This window comes from Tachypleus tridentatus, chromosome 6 (genome assembly GCF_004210375.1).
Source record: "Tachypleus tridentatus isolate NWPU-2018 chromosome 6, ASM421037v1, whole genome shotgun sequence".
NCBI lineage: Eukaryota > Metazoa > Arthropoda > Merostomata > Xiphosura > Limulidae > Tachypleus > Tachypleus tridentatus.
In genome coordinates, this window is record NC_134830.1 from 67,776,359 (window position 1) to 67,793,960 (window position 17,602).

Genomic DNA, 17,602 nt, shown 5'->3' on the forward strand with positions numbered 1-17,602 from the left:
GTTTTTAACTGTTTAAAAATTAAATTTATCAAAAGATAATACTCTTTCCTTCTGCTAAGTGTCAATTTTAAAATGTGTGGTAAATATATGGTAATTTTTTATTATTTCCTCATCTTAGGTTTGAGCTTAATCTTTTGCACATTAGGCAAATTGACTAACTGAATTAACAAGAAATTGTTAATATGACGCTTTTTAACAATTAACTCAAACTAACACGATTTATTCATTATCAAACATAAAGCCTCATGTTTGGTACCAGTTTTTTTCTTGTGGTAATTCCACTTTTTGTTATTTCATTGGCTATTTCTCAAACCTGAGACTTTTAGCTCTCTAGAAAAGGGCTCTATCAACTGAACTAGAGTGTTAAGTCACAAATATTTGCTGGTAAGGCATTTTTTAATAACTCAGTCTATCATAATTATTCATTTCCCACACATTTGATTTTACATATCTCTGTGGGGAAAGAACAGTTAAGAGCCTTATTTTTTTGTTTTTAAAGATTTTCTTATACAACAAATGCTCAATGTAATTTAATTAGTTTTATTTTCTTAAAGGATATAGTTTAAAGACTATATATATAGATAATTATATTGTTTATTTGTATTATAAATGTAGGTCGAGGCCAATTATTGACATAAGAACAACTGTCACTGGTAAATTTACTCGTATTGACCCACAGAAATCAGGATGTATAGAAGATCCCAAGTCAGACCAAGTATGGTAAGATCTTTATCTTATCCATCCGTTGTATTAAACATGATTTATTTTGTTGTTATTTTACATTTAATTTGTTTCAAATGTTTGAGGTTTTTAATAGCTTAAACATTCTTTTGTTCCTATATTTTGAAAATTTGCATTGTTTCACAAGTATTTCTGCATATTGTACAAGTTGCACATGTATATTAATTAATTTTTCTGAAACACTATAGCTTTATCCCAGCAAAATATGCTCTTCTCTGGCTATATAAGCATTAGTATGCATCTTACCTCATTTGTTTCAACCTTTATACCCCACTATATTGCCCAAGTTGAATTTTGGGATTCTCTTCACCTGCATCAGTTTGTCCTCTATCCCAGATCTGTGTTTTAGCTCACTGTTATTACTTTTTATTCATCTTTTTTTTAAGGCAAAACATTATGATGACAGTTTTACATTCGTGCTATAGGTTCTTCTTCAGTGTTAAGTAGATTTTGTTATGCCTAAGCTTTGGATGATTTATTTTTAATTTTTTTAAATCTGTCTTATTTGGTTTTGAGCTTCTGTTTTCTTTATTTTAAATGTACATGTAAATTATTTCTGATATATTTTTGTATATTTTGTAAATTCACATTTGGCATAGAGCCACCTATTGCCCCTACTTAGCCACCTCTGGAGATTAGTGTTACCTGGGCATCATATGCTGAGAGGTGGAGTCTTATGTGAGGTCTGTTTTTCTCAGAAGATAACCTTGTGGGGGATCATGGGCATACTGTTCAGAATGTTGACATTTTCCTTTGCTCATACAGCTATTTACAAGCTAAGGACAGACATCTCATCTACTGTACCATTTTTTGCAAATTAGTACATCAAATTATACTGTGTTGAGCATTCCTCCTGTAGCACATGACTTTTCTCTTTCTTTGTTGGTGGAAAGTCATTCAGTTAATGATTTTATCTTTCTGCCTTTGCCAGATATTGTTATGCATGCTAGGAGATTTGTTGGTTAATTGAGAGAGGGTGCTGCTATGCCTATTGTTCTCCCTATTTATAATTTCAGCATCTCTTAGCTGTCCATTGACTGCAGAACCCATATTTGGTTTCTCTGAGTCTAGATCTTCTTACTATTTGAGGTTCTAGGCATGATGTTACTGTTTATCTTAATTAACTTTTCTCAAGCTATTCTGACTATTATAACAGTTCTGCATTTTATATATTCTTTGCAATTGTATCTCAGAATGGCTGGTATGAGTATTAATACTTTTATTGATAAGGTGAGAACAATGTTTTGATCTTCCTAGGTCATCTTCAGGTTAAGAAACTCTCTCCTTATCAATAAGTGTTAATACCCATAACAGCCATTCTGACCTACATTTTTATTTTAAGTGGGTTTCTCGTTATCAAGAAATTCTTTGCAATTGTTGTCTGAGGCCTATCACAAATCTTCTGCGTAGTTTTCAGAGGATCTTAGTCATTTATTGTTTCTACTTTGGTAAGGTTATCTGCTTCTTTCTTTTTGGTCTTTTAGTTGGTTTGTTGCTAGGATGTTTTGGAGAGATATGCCTTGGCTGAAGGAGTTTGACTTCCTTCCTTGTTCCTTAGGGATCTCTGAGAAGTTCCTTTTCTCAAAGATTCGATTTCTTTAGTTATTCTGGATTCCTTTGAATCTAGTTTGGATGTGACCTGTTTCCATTCTTATATTTTGAATTTAGACCTCTCACCTTTTCCAGCCTGCTACCAGATGCTTTCCTTATCTCCCATTACAATTTTCAGATCTGTTGCTCCAGATCCACATTCTGTTGAAGCATAGACTACAATGTTAATGCCTATCCTGTGGGTTTGAGCTCTGTAGAAGCTTGACTCAAATGATTTGTGTCAGTATCAGGATCCTTTGCCACAGATTAGTGGGTCATTCAAGTTCTTACAAGAGGATTAGTCCTTAGTTTTACATCTTCTCCTTCATTGTTTCTTACATTAGATGCCTTTCCACTTCCCAAGAATCATCTTACATCAAGGTCGTTTTGTATAAAGTGGTCATAGAGTGCATCAACTCCTTGAGGGTTTTAGTTCCTGTTTGTTTGTAGTACCAACGAAGATCAGTGATTGGCAACCTGTCATCAACCTTTATAACCTCATCATTTCCTCCATCCTACTTGGTTTACAATGGAGTCATTTCTTTCCTTTCAGTGCCACTTTTTACTTGGTTTATGGATGACAAAGCTCACTGTCACCGATGTCTTTCTTTATATTCCTGGTTTTCTTATCAAGATAATTCATCTATTCTTACTTGCATACAGTATTTCATCCATTTAAATGTTTTTCAACTCCTGTCTCAATTGGGCCTAACCTTCTCTTTTCATCTCCAGACCATGGAATGGGTTATTTTTCCAATACATTTGTCTCATTCTTCATTGATATGTGCAGTTCTATCTCTTGGTGATGTGGGGTTCTTTGAAGTTATTCATTTCTTTAAGTTGGGCTATATTCCCTTCTGTGGTTGTTATGGAACCAGTGGAACATTTGTATGGATGCATCTAATTGTTTGGTGATGTTGTCAACTTCCTGCCTCCTTAATCTTGGTTGGTGGTTGAACAGGAACAACACAACAGTGGGTTTTTTATTCCCACCCACACATCCATAGATACACCTTTTTATTGATACCTCTCTCTTTCTCTCTCTCTCTCTCTCTCTCTCTCTAAGGATGAGGCAGTTGTATAAGGGGTATGGAATTCGAGGACCTCTGGAAGGAAGAAAAATCTTCTCTCCATATTAATCTCTCAGAGCTACTACTAGTTCAAGAAGCTAAGTCTCTGGGTCTTGCATTATTGTGAGGGAAAGTGGTAATGCTTCACTCAAAAAATTTCATATATAATTTACCCCCTGTCACTTTGACAGGTTGGGTTTGTCAGTTGGTTCATATTGCTTACTCTGATTTTCCAATGAAAGCCCAGAGACTTCTTCAAGTTGCACTTCATCAATTTTGCCATATCTTGATGTCCCTGGTGACTTGGTTGCATTGCTAGCTAGAGGAGGTTGTACAGGATGGTATGTGACCACACTTAATGCATTTATAACTCATTATTTACATGATTTAGAATTGCATCCTTGAATTTTTTATTTTTTATTATTGCCTCCCAATTCTCCTGGTAGACGCAATCTGATCAAAATTGTGTAATTCTAATTAAGCAGAGTAATGCTTATATGTGTACACAAATGTAAAATCTTTCCTAGTAATTGTTATTAATGTAGTAAATTTTAAAATTTATTTAACAAAAAACTTTTGCTGAATTAAAATGTTAAAAAGCTTTAAGTATAAATATTTGATATTAATTGCAAAAATAATTAATCTGTTAAAAATAAAAACAAAGTTAAAAATTGAATCCATGTACACTAATGTGCTAAATCTCAAATGTATTGTCTGATTAGTTCCAAGTTTTTGTCACATTTTAAATTTGTTTTCTCTTCAAAGTATTTTGAGTATATTTCTACTAAAGTTTCTTATTGTAATTTGTAGTTATTCTTTAATGCTATGTATGAACAAATTAATAATGATTAAATGTTTTATATTCCATTTTCCAATTATAAAACCATAAATTATTTGAGCTGTTTTAATTATTTACTAGCTTTCTAAGAGCAAATGTATTGATACAGTATATGAGATTATTGATTTAATGTTGTGAAAAACAAATTAAAAGCAAATCAAAACTACGTTAGAGATAAAACATTTTCAACATTTCTCTTTGAATTGATTTTGTCCTAATAAAATGAGATGGAATATGAAGTTAATAGAGTTGAGACTGACTTGGCTTTATGTACAGTGGATGAGTAATAACTTAGTGCTACAAAATGTGAATGGAATAGTTATGCTATCTTTTGGAGTGATTATTTTAGATTTGTGAATTCCATTACAAATGTTTATCTTCTTACTGCAACAAAGACTTGTACTTTTGTTCATTAAAGTTCATGTATGAGAATAGTTTAATTTCTTCTTTCTCATTTATATGAACATTTCTGGCCAATAGTATTTATAAGATGTTATATTTTTTATTTGTTTTTTTAACACTAGTTATTGATATCTTTAAGCATTTAAAATGATTAAAATTACTGTTAATTGTTTTCAGCTTTTCATTCAGTACCTGTTTTCAAATCACAGAACATGTTGATTCTTCTGGTTCTAATTTAAGAATCAGGTATACAATAGAAGCAGAAACCTTCATTTTTAAATACTATCGGGTAATTTTTAATTCATCTCGTGACTCAGAAACTCCAAATATTGTAGTTGATGATCTAACAGTTACAGTTGGAAAGACAAAGTGTAAAAAAGAAGTGGTCTATCTGAAGGTAAGCACTCTTGGTTGTGTTAACCTTTTAATACCATGTGACTTTGAAAGATTTTTGTTTTGTTAGTATATGTCTGAAATTGTTTATCTCTACTATGTTGAATCATATAATTCATTGAAAATGTTACTGATATTATATTGCATAATTTGTTTATGAAACTTCACCTTTTTGTTCTGGTGAAAAAGAAACTGATTCCTTAATTTGGAGCAATAGGTTGAACTAAAAGCAAATTAGATATGTAACAAAGTACACAGCGAAGTAAATCTAAAATGTAAGTGTAAATTTTAGCTCCTATAAAAAATAAAAGTATCTATTTGATGAAGTCGTTTTAAAATTTTGTCTATTCTATACAACCTATTAACATCTAAAGATCAGTAAACAGTTAAAAAGTGGTCTTTCAGTAATAACCTTAGTAAAATAATTTACCTAACTTAGTTAATTCTGCATCAGTAATTCATTTCTCTTACAATTCTAAAATTTTCTTTGTTGTGATGATCTTAAAAAACATAAATACTCGTTATTTCACTTTACACACTGGATTTACTCAGTTTTAAAAAATTCTCTTATGTATTCATTTTGGATATTTAAGTGATGTTTTGGAGAACTCATTTGTTGGTAAAAATTTAATGTATATATTTTTTATTAAAAGAATAAGGAAAATTAATTATATAATGAGGTATCAAGTTTTATCTATGCGTAGTTTGTGGATATTTTCACATTTTTTGATTTTCTAATGCAGGAGAAATCAGATATCCAAACTCCTATTTTGTTCAAGTTAGTGTACTCGCTTGTTCAGAAGGATCCTCCTATTATAGAGGAAGGAGAAGAGCTGCCTGATTTAAATAATTACCCCATTCTCAATCAGCAGGAAGCATCAAAAACTTTTGAGGTAAACAAAATAAAAATAAGCTTGCTAATATATATATATATATATATATATATATATATACGCAAATATGTATATGCATGTCTGTACAAAAATGTGTATTGAGAATGCTATATTAAGATTCACTGATGTCTAAGAGAAAAGCCAACAATTTCCAAAAGAATGTCAGGTTCTGAACTGCTAACTGAAGATCAAACTAAATGCAAGACAGTAAAGGCAAAAAAAAATGCAAACACAAACGTAATTTAAAACAAAAATTCTTTACTTGTGCACATGTACGTTCACAGCATTTTGTTACCTAAGCTGGCCAGTCTTCTTCCTTCTCATGTAGCTGCTGCAGGTAAGGGTTACAGAATTAAGAGCAAAAGCTAAATCAGAAAATAAATGTCTTGTATACCAGAGTGAAATAAAGAAAATCAAGTATTCCAAAAGTTCATAGGCTGCATGCTTCAACCAAGAGTGTACGCACAATCCTAGAGAAAACGAGATGTACAAGCTTGTGTATTGCCCAATAAATATGTACAAAAACACCTTCATGCCAGCTTGAGACTTAAGGACAAAATTTTCAGTATGTGACTTTTATTTTTATAAAAGAACTAGTTCATGTGTGACTTTGAGGTGTGTGTCAAGGGGAATGTTGTAACTACATGCAGAAACTGCATGGATACTTAGAAAATATTACATGGAGATACTTTGATAAAGATATAATCTATATTTATTATGTAAGAGTGAAAGTCATGGCTGTTAGCCTTGTATAGTTTTAACAATACCATTCTTACCAAGGAATATGGCTACAACATTTGTTGTAGTTAGTTAATGTTCTGGGTAATTCCATTTGGTGTTATATATTTTCTCCAAGATAAAATTTTTGTTTAGCAGAATACACTATGTAGAAAGTGGAAAGTAAGCTTTTGAACTGGCAGGTCAGGTAATACCTTGTGTATATCACCTCTAATCTACTGTTGGAATGATTACAAATAGCATAAATGGTGAGTGTACACCAAGGGTGGTTATGCTTTATAATTTGGTATATAGTGCTGTGCTTTCTTACTCTGGAATACATTTCTTCAGGTCTTTCAGATTCTGCATTTAGTATGAGTGAAGTCTCTCATATTGCACATTTTTACCTTTGTTTTTGTGTGTTGTCTTACCTTGTATGTTCAGTTACTCTTTTGCTCCAAACTACGAGTCAGATATTTATTTTTTTTCATTAATAATTTGTATGTCAAATGTAAAGTTGTTTGAGAATTCTACTAATTCTCAGGAAGAATTAGTAAATCTGTGAGTTTCACACACTTAACACAACCCAAATAAACACTACTTGAGTGCCTGTAAAATAATGATTGTTTGATCTCTCATGTAGTTTGAATCGAACACTTCATTATGTAGTTGAATTACCACTATTTTCAAAACTTGAAATAACACTGAATAAAAATAAAAGGTGCCAAGTTTAATGAAAGCTATTGTATCTGATTTTCTTAAGGTTTGATGGAACTACTGGTGAATCATAATTGTCAAATTGCAATCTATGTAGATATGTAAAACATTCTGTTTAAATATTTGTATAACTATTATATGTGTTAAAGTTCAGTGAAACAAAACCGTCTGAAGGGGTCAAGTACAGGCTTGATGCATAAAAAAACACCTGTGGATTAGTTTTAGATAAAAGCTGATAATTAATTGTAGGTTATAAAGATATCAATATATCAAAATTGAAAATAAACCATAAAAACTAAGACTTGTGCACAGAAAATCAAAGTTTTTAATGAAGAATTTTTACTAAATGTTTGTATGTGAAAATAGTGTTTTGTTACTAGACTGAGTGCTAAGTGACTTTCATGTTATGGTTAAAAAAATAATATTCATCCCAAAAATCTCAAATTTTTTGTGCAATGTATAAAACATCATAAATAATTTTTCAATGTTTGTTTTCTCCACCCTATCTATATGGGGCCTGTCAATTTGGCTGACTTTGTAACACCATAAAAGAAAAAAAAAAATGAAATAAATTTTAATTGTGCCCCTTTTTCTAAAATGGTTACAGATTATAACATAAAAACACGTGTAATCTAAGTAGTTTAAATTGCATAACATTATATATTTTTATATATTCACTATTTTTATTATATTGATCTTTCACTCATGTCTGGCTAACATTACAGAAGTTGCACTGGTGCAGCATGCATGCACTCATGCTACCATATTCAATAATTTAAACTTTTCCTTTATTCTTTCCCCTTGGTGTTGATTCCTGTACGTGGTGAGGGGACCTCCCAGGGAAGGTTCTGTTCTTTCAGGTTACCGCCTCTGGGATCTAAACATCCACCCATGTGTTTGCTGTGCGTGGCGACCTGTGAAGGGGAGGAGAGGATTCTGATGGTTGAGGGGTCAAACCCTAACACACCACTTTGGCCTTGAATTCCCGTAGACAGGCGGCCTTTGGATGGGCCCCCCTTGGGTCAATCGGCTGTTCCACTTCGGATAGAGTCAACCAAGTACCAGTGTTGGAAGTTCTTAACAGGTGTTGTGGACATTGTGTCTAATGCTAGTGTTTGGGTATAGTGCTCAAAAAACCCTGGCAATGCTGCAGTGTCCTTGCTTGACATTGTAGTGCATCCCCTTGTAGGGCTTCCTGGTAGGTTGGGTCAGTGGGCACTGAAATTTTCTCTTTTCCTATGGATTCTCCTGATAAAAATTTAAATAAAATAGTGAAAAAACAGTCAATAGGTAAACGACCACGTCTTGAAGACACTGATGAGTAATCTTCAACATCTGTACCACCAGTTGTACCTCATTTTTTCATCATAAATTCTCTTTCAGAAAAACCTTTAGGGCAAATGTCCCCTTTTATATTCAGAAGGGACTGGAGGTCCTTGCTGGCTCTTCAAATTCAGTAAAGAAGCTTTGATCTGGAGACATTGGTTGAAACATCCACATCCCAACAAAGTGAACTCCTTTTGAATTCAAAGGCAATTGGGGATGTACCTATTGAGGTTACCTCTCATGCTACCTTGAATTCATCACGAGAAGTTATTGTTGAGAGGGATTTGAAGAACATCCCCGAGTCAGAGATTCTCGCTGGTCTCTCCACTCAAGGAGTTTCTGCAGTGAGGCGCATCTCCACTCGCAAAGATGCAGTTACACTGCCGAGAAATGTCCTTGTTTTGACATTTACATCATCGCGTGCACCTGCCACCATCAAGGCAGGTTATCTAAATTGCAGGGTTCGGCCATACATACCAAACCCTCTTCGATGTTTCCAATGTCAGAGATTCGACCACTCAAAGACATCTTGTCGTGGTTCCCTGACATGTGCTCGTTGTGGAGGCAAGGACCACGATCCCTATGAGTGTGAAACGGACCCACATTGTGTCAACTGCAATGGTTCACACCCTTCCTACTTTCGTTCTTGCCCTAAATGGTTGGAGGAAAAAGAAGTACAGCATTTGAAAACGACTCATAACATTACTTATCCTGAGGCTCGGAAATTGCTGTCTACCACTTCATCTCGGACATATGCTGCTGCACTTCGTTCCACAACTACAGTGGGAGTGCAGACAGATCTCTCTGTCCCTCCAAGAGAATCATTCTCAAAACAAATGAAAAGCCTTTTGACCTTCATGGTTAAAAAAAGTTGATGAATCAACCTCTACACCCATCTCTGTTCCATCAATACATTCCAACAAACTCCAAGATCAACATCCTTTGGTTCCAGGTACAGGCATTTCTTCAGATACATCTTTTCCCCCCAAGATGCAAAACAATCATTCGTTCGCGTCCTCGGTCACTGAAATCCTCTTCCAACAACAAAGACCTACCCAATCGACCCAGGGCAGGATCCATGGAGGTCGACAGACCTCCCCGAATAAGGACAGTAAAGAAAAAAGACGTGGTCGTAAACAGAATGGTTCTCCAACCATTTTGCCTACGCGTCATTAAAAATAGCCACCTTGATACAATCGTGTAGTCTTTCCTTACAAGAAACATTTCTGAGACTGGCCGTGGTCGATGCCACCCTACCCGCGTGCTCCAGTGGAAGCTGAGTCAGGTAGACTGGTCCACTTCCATTGCTATCGCAGAACTTGATCCTGCCATCGTCTGTCAGCCATCAATAGAAGACTGTGTGGCAGCAGTAACTGACTGTATTATACAAGCAGCTACTTAATGTATTCCTAAAACCTCGACACGTTTTTCACTATATCCTCGTCCGTGGTGGAATCCTGCCTGCTACATGACACGGAAGGCTCAAAAACGGGTCTGGGATACTTTCCGTAGATATCCCTCACTTTCAAACCGCATCACTTTCCAGTGGGCCTGTGCACATGCTAAGTGGGTAAGATGTCAAAGCCAGAAGGAATCTTGGATTAAGTTCACAACTAGCATATCTTCTACCACCAGTTCCAAGGTCATGTGGGACAGGGTTCGAAAGGTCAGTGGACATTATAATTCTGTCCCCCTCTCGATCTTAATCTCTGATGGCCAAGAGGTAGCTGATGTCTGGAGCATCTCCGATACTCTAGGTGAAATATTTTGCCAGGTATCTAGCACGTATGCTTGTTCTTTTACCTTATTGACCATCAAGACTCGAATGGAGCATTCATCTCTTTCCTTTTAAACTGACTGTCTCTTTGACTATAATCGTCCCTTTATGCTGGTGGAACTGAAAATGGCCCTTTATTGGTCTGGCAGTACATCTGTTGGACCAGATGATGTACACTATGACATGCTGCACCATCTATCTTCTGCTTCCCTTGATATTATCTCTTAATTGTTTTTAACCAGATCTGGCAGGAGAATATTCTTCCTAATGCCTGCCACCAGGCTATTATCTTACCTTTCTCTTAGCTTGGTAAAGATTCCAAGATTCCTTTAAACTACCGTCCAATTGCTTTGACGAGCTGTCTCTGTAAGACCTTAGAGAGGATGGTTAATGCTCGTCTTCTTTGGTTCCTCGAATCAAACAACCTCCTTTCGCCCACCCAGGGTGGGTTCTGACGACAGCACTCCACCACGGACCATCTAATTCGACTTAACGTCAATCAGAGAAGCCTTTCTCAAATGACAACATCTTGTGTCAATATTCTTTGACATTGAGAAGGCTTATGACACAACAAGGAGGTATGGCATTTTGCGAGACCTCCAGATATATGGGTTACATGGCCATTTACCCGTGTTTATTAAAAAATTTTAACGGACAGGAGATTTCAAGTTCATGTGGGTTTGACACTTTCCTGTTATTTTCTGCAGGAACTTGGGGTCCCTCAGGGCTGTGTTTTGAGTGTCACACTTTTCAGTATAAAGATTAATGCCATCACTGAACAACGTTCTTTCACTGTTGCAAACGGGCTCTGTCGACCACTTTCACGTGTCGTGTCAGTCGTCGAACATGAGATACATTGAGTGGAAACTACAAACTGCCCTCGATCGTGTACTGAAGTGGACCACGGCTAATGGCTTTAATTTCTCTCTCTAAAACTGTTTATATGCATTTTTTGCCATCAACGAGGTATTCACCCTGATCCTGAACTTCGTATTTATGAAATTTCGCTGCCTGTGGTCCCTGAGACCAAGTTCTTGAGTCTTATCTTTGAGGGTAAGTGAATACACTTAAAGCAGCTACGGGTCAAATGCACAAGAGCACAGAACATCCTCCGTATCCTCTCTATCACCAGTTGGGGGAGTGGATTGATATTCCACGTTAAAGATATATCATGCTCTTATTTAATCGAAACTTTATGGATCAATGGTCTATAGCTCTGCCAGACCTTTAGCCTTAAAGATGCAGGACCCCGTTCATCATCATCAAGGATTTCGACTCTGCACTGGGACTTTTCAACATCCCCAGTTCAAAGCATATATGAAGAATCTCATGAACCTTCTTTGCACCTTTGCCATTTGCAACTGTCTTTACTATATTCTTCGAAACTTCGTTCCTTACTAAAGCATACCACCTGGGGTTGTGTTTTCCTTCATCGGTGGGCCATACTTTTTCAGAACAAACGATCTGCCAATGCTCCTTTTGGCCTTTGCATCCAGATGCAATTGGATGAATTGGGTCTGTCCTTGGATCACATTGCAGAATCCACTGGTCAGCCCATCCCACCATGGCTTATTACAGTCCCAAATGTGACCTTTAAGTCATCTGAGAAAAGCAGATACTCCCGATTGGAAGTACCATCTTTTATTTACTGAACATCTTTCAAACAATCTTTTCATTCCAATTTATACGGATGGTTCCAAATCAGGTGACTCTGGTCTCTGTTGTGGTTCGGTGGTTGCATGCAGAATTCCCTCTACAGCTTCTGTGTTTACTGCTGAACTGTACGCCATTTCTCTTGCCCTGGATCATATTGCAGCTGAGCAGTACTCCAACTGCACCATTTATACTGACTCACTTAGTTCTCTACTGGCCCTGGAATTGCTTCACGCAGATTCACATCCTGTTTTACCTGATATTCAACACCAATTGGTCCATTTCTCATTGACATCTACTTCTATCCAGTTTTTCTGGATACCAGGCCATGTTGGTATTCGTGGGAACGAGCATGCAGACACGGCAGCTAAATCTATCTTCTCTGACAATGTCACCACTGTGCCTATTCCATACATGGACTATGGTCCTGTATTCAAGACTCGGGTCTGTTCCAGCTGGCAGTGAACTTGGAGTGAGCAACGTGACAACAAGCTTTTCCAAATAAAACCGTATATTGGACTTTGGCCATCTAGCTTCCGTAAGGTTCGGAAGTTGTTCTAACTGGACTACACGTTGGTCACAGTTTTTTAACTCATCATTTTCTTTTATCTGGAACTGTTGCACCAGTGTGTAGTTTGTGTAACACTCAAATCAGTGTAAGCCACATTTTACTTTCTTGCCATCGTTACGACTCTCAAACGACGGCACTATTTTAAACATGTTCTGTCCCAAGGTTTGTCCATAACATTAGACAGTGTTATGGTGATGGTGACACTGTCCACCTTGATAAAGTTTTTAGTTTTTTAACAGCCATTAATCTTTTTGATGTAATTTAAGTGTTTTATATTTCTTCTTTTAATCTTTTTTATTGTGGTTCCATTTTAAGAGTCACAATTTCTCTAATTCGATTTGAAATTAGAAAATGGCCGTAACATTATATAACTCGACACCAGGACCGGAAAGGCCAACTTCAGGTGACTAATGCTGCTGTTTGAACTACCCATTAGTCGTCCTGGTGAGTTATTATTACAATTTTGCTACATGTCTTTTAACACTTTTATTACTTTCCTTTTTGAAAATGGCCATAACGTCAAATAACTCGGAACCAGGACTGGAAAGGCCAACTTTAAGTGACTGACGGTGGTTCTTGTACTTACCTGTTAGCCTTCCTGGCAGGTTATGATAATTACCATTATGCTACAGAAAGTCCTTTCTAACTTCTCTTTCTGTAGTTTCTCTCTTCACATTGTAGACTGGATGTCAGCATTGGTTTTATGCCATTTATGTTTTACTTGCTGTTTTGTTTTACCTTTGTTTCCTTTTATGAATTTTACTACATTTACTTTATTTTTACCTTTTTACCAGATATTTGGTGCAGATAGCCAAGCTGCTTTGTGCCATAAAACACTAAATCAACCAACCAACTCGTATTCTTTGCAAAATGACCTGTCTTGGCTGTGCTTTATTGGAATAGTATTTGATAAAATGCAATGACAATTCAGTTATACATACATGCGTACGTACATATTATTTCTATTTAGAAATAGGTTCTTTAACTTATTTTACCTGAAACATAGAACACTAAATAATTAAGTAGGCATGGCAAAAAATTATATATTCTAGTTATGATGACTTGTGTACTCATTTTCTGCTTGCTGTAAATTGCTAAGCCTTTTCAAATTTCACACATGGAAGACGTGAAACAAAACTATTTTTTTTAGGTTTTTTATCATTTTTTGCTCATTTTGTAAGCTAACTGGAATAAGATGATATAAGAAACTACAGCAACTGCACAACACTTATGAAAAAATGTAACTAAAATCCTAAAAAGTTCAAGTATTTATACAATCCAGTGTTGAAATTAGGATTTGGGATGTTTGAACAGAACTCGTTGGGTGTGTTCTAAAAACATAGTTTACATATTTTTTTGTTATTTAATAAAAGATGTAACATTTTCAAAGGTGACTACTTTTTTATCTACTCCCTGTAATTCTTTATTCTGACTTATGTTAAAAGTTAATTTTTTTTCCAAAGGGTACTTTTATAATAAATGGTATTTATAACATTTATTCAGCACATCAAACTGTTGTTTTCTAAAAGTATGGTATATGAACATACCACACGTTTCCACTTTCTTATTTTAATTTAGTATTATTCTAAGTTTGTCAAATATTCTCTGTGTGTGTGTGGTTTTCACATAACTCATGGTCAAGAATGTTAAGCTGATTTTGTTCTATTTGCCTTTTCTTTTTTGTCTTTTTGTTTGTCGATATGATGTGTGGATGTAATGCAGCTTGTATAATAATTTAGACATCTGTCATCCAGTAGTAGTAGATCAGATGAAAAAATTATGATAATGTAGACAACTTTGTTCTACAGTAGTAGATCAGGTGATATTTTGAGATTTATAATCACCTTTATGTTTCATTGGGATTACCAACAATGACATAACTGGTATAGACTTACTGAGAATATAGTATTATATAATTTGACATGATCCTATGATGTTTTGATTAGCTGTATTACATATATTTAAATTTTAGTGGTCACCCCTGCTCAGTTATTTCTTTATTTTCTAAGGTTATATTTCTATTTTTACATAAGTAGTTATATTGTTATGGAACCATCTCAAAATTTTTTGTTTAAATGCTCAGAAGATTTCAGACCCACAACTACAGTGTGTAAGAACTGATTACTAGGTAACAATCCCTGAGATTTTCCATCAGCTCAGATTTTAGTGCATTTGGAAACCTCATAGGTTCTTGTTTTCTCCTATTACAACTCCTGTATTGATGTTCTAAAATTGCACGCTCTAGTTTAATCATCTTGTATATCTTATTTTATTGTTACTTTGATAAGCCTTTGGGAATAATCTATCCTCAGTTTAGCTTTTCAGTGAAGTATTTCTTTGGACTATTTTTTGAATGTGATGCATATTTTCAGGAAAATTGTATAGCCTTTATGGTGGTTGGATTGGAACAAGAATATTCTTAGACAAACTCATTCAAGAATATTTATTAATGTATTTTCCAAAGTATGTAAACCAGTTTTGACATTTTTACTTTTTCAAATGTTGGATCAAAATCTGAGGTAGGGGATTCAGTGTGCTTGCAGAGATTTCTGATGAGAAATAATTTAATACTTTAAATCATGGAAGATTATCCTAGCAGAGTTTCAACACCCAGTGATACAAATATAGTCAATTAGATGAGATAAGGGTTTTCATATAGAAATTTTATTTGTACATTAGTATGTTGTAAAGTGTGTGTAAATTTGTTCATTGTTATCCATTAGAGGTTATTTAAAAATAGGAACTTGGCCTTTCATTTGTTTACTGTGCCATTGCATCTATTGTACAATTTCATATGTAACAGCTATCTCTCTCTCTGTTTAGAGCTCAAGCTTTCATTTTGGTAACCAAGGTTCAACTTCTTTTTATAAATAATAATCCTCTTCAAACATATAATGTTAACTGATTTTTAATCAACTTCATTTTAGTCGTCAGGCAAGCTTAGAGAAGTGACTGTTAAAAAAACAAAAAAAAAAACGGACATGCTCCTCCACCTTGTGTACACATTATTTTGACTGTTTGTGACTCTAAATAAAGATTTCTGTGATTTTGTATGTTTGTTTGAATTTGTGAAAAAAGAAATCAGACACAAAGTGGAAATCGTAGAATTACTTCAATATAAATATCTTATTTCACCTAAATATACTACATATCTATGCTTAGGAGTGCAAGTATTTTAGGTCATTAGAGAATTATTTAGAAAATATTCATTGAAATGCTGTTTCAGCATTTTCACTTTTGAGTATTCTTGTAGAAAATTACTTGATCCTACTAAGAAAGTGATAATATTCAAAATGGGAAAAAGTTATAATGAGATATATAAAACTTTACATACACTTCATGGCCAAAAGTATGTGGGGACACCAGTTCTAATTTGTGGGTTCAGCTATTTCAGTCACATCCATTGCTCACAGGTGCTCAAAATCAAGCATACAACCATGCAATTTCCATAGACAAACATTGGCAGTAGAATGGGTCATATTGAAGAGCTTGGTGACTTTCAACATGTCACTGTCATAGGATGCTACCTTTCCAAAAAGTCAGTTCAACAAATTTCTGCCATGCTAGTAGTGCTCCGATCAACTGTAAGTGCTGTTATTATGAAGTGGAATTTCTAGGAGCAACAACATTTCAGCCAGGAAGCAGTAGGCCACACAAGCTCACAGAACAGAACTGCCGAGTGCTGAAGTGTGTGGCACGTAAAAATTGTTTGTCCACAGTTGCAACACTCGCTACAGAGTTCCAAACTGCTTCTGGAAGCAACATCAGCACAAGAAGTGTTCATCAGAAGCTTCACGAAATGGGTGTCCATGGCTGAGCAGCTGCACACAAGCCTAAGATCACCATGTGCAGTGCCAAGCATTGGCTGAAGTGGTGTAAAGCTCACTGGTATTGGACTCTGGAGCAGTTGAAATGTGTTGTCTGGAATGATTAATCACTTTTCACTATCTGGCAATCTGATGTATGAATCTGGGTTTGGTGGATGCCAGGAGAATGCTACTTGCCTGAATGCATAATGCCAACTATGAGGCCCGGCATGGCCAAGCGCGTAAGGCGTGCGACTCGTAATCCGAGGGTCGCGGGTTTGCGCCCGTGTCGAGCTAAACATGCTCGCCCTCCCAGCCGTGGGGGTGTATAATGTGGCGGTCAATCCCACTATTCGTTGGTAAAAGAGTAGCCCAAGAGTTGGCGGTGGGTGGTGATGACTAGCTGCCTTCCCTCTAGTCTTACACTGCTAAATTAGGGACGGCTAGCACAGATAGCCCTCGAGTAGCTTTGTGCGAAATTCCAAAACAAACAAACAAAGCCAACTATGAAGTTTTGTGGTGGAGGAATAATAGTCTGGGGCTGGTTTCCATGGTTTGGGCTAGGCTCTTGATTTCCAGTGAAAGGAAGTCTTTAATTTTACAGCATACAATGACATTCTAGAGAATTGTGCACTTCCAACTTTGTGGCAACAGTTTGGGGAAGGCCCTTTTGTTTCAGCATGGTCATGCTCCCATGCACAAAGTGAGGTGTGTAAAGACATGGTTTCCTGAGGTTGGTGTGAAAGAACTTTACTGGCCTGCACAGAGCCCTGACTTCAACCCCCTCAAACACATTTGGGATGAATTGGAACTTTGACTGCAAGTCAGGCCTTCTCACCCAACATCAGTGCCTAATCTCACTAATGCTCTTGTGGCTGAATAGGAGCAAATCCCTGCAGCCATGTTCCAAAATCTAGTGAAAATCCTTCTCAGAAGCGTGGAGACTGTTATAGCAGCAAAGGGATGACCACCTCCATATTAATGCCCACGGTTTTGGAATGAGATGTCCATCAAGCACATGGGTGTGATGGTCGGGTGACTACATACTTTTGGCCATGTAGTGCAAATCCCTGCAGCCATGTTTAAAAATTTAGTGAAAAGCCTTCCC

At 35.8% G+C, this 17,602-nt stretch overlaps 1 protein-coding gene across 6 annotated transcripts in view; it reads left to right on the forward strand.

The window, feature by feature from the left end:
• The window catches only part of LOC143252734 (integrin alpha-PS1-like), a 156,252-nt gene that overhangs the window by 101,787 nt on the left and 36,863 nt on the right, over positions 1-17,602 (forward strand). For all 6 annotated transcript variants that reach the window (XM_076505325.1, XM_076505322.1, XM_076505323.1 and 3 more), the window contains 3 exons: positions 616-720; positions 4,819-5,038; positions 5,778-5,927. In XM_076505325.1, coding sequence (XP_076361440.1) covers positions 616-720; positions 4,819-5,038; positions 5,778-5,927 — 475 coding nt within the window. The remainder of the gene's footprint in view (positions 1-615; positions 721-4,818; positions 5,039-5,777; positions 5,928-17,602) is intronic.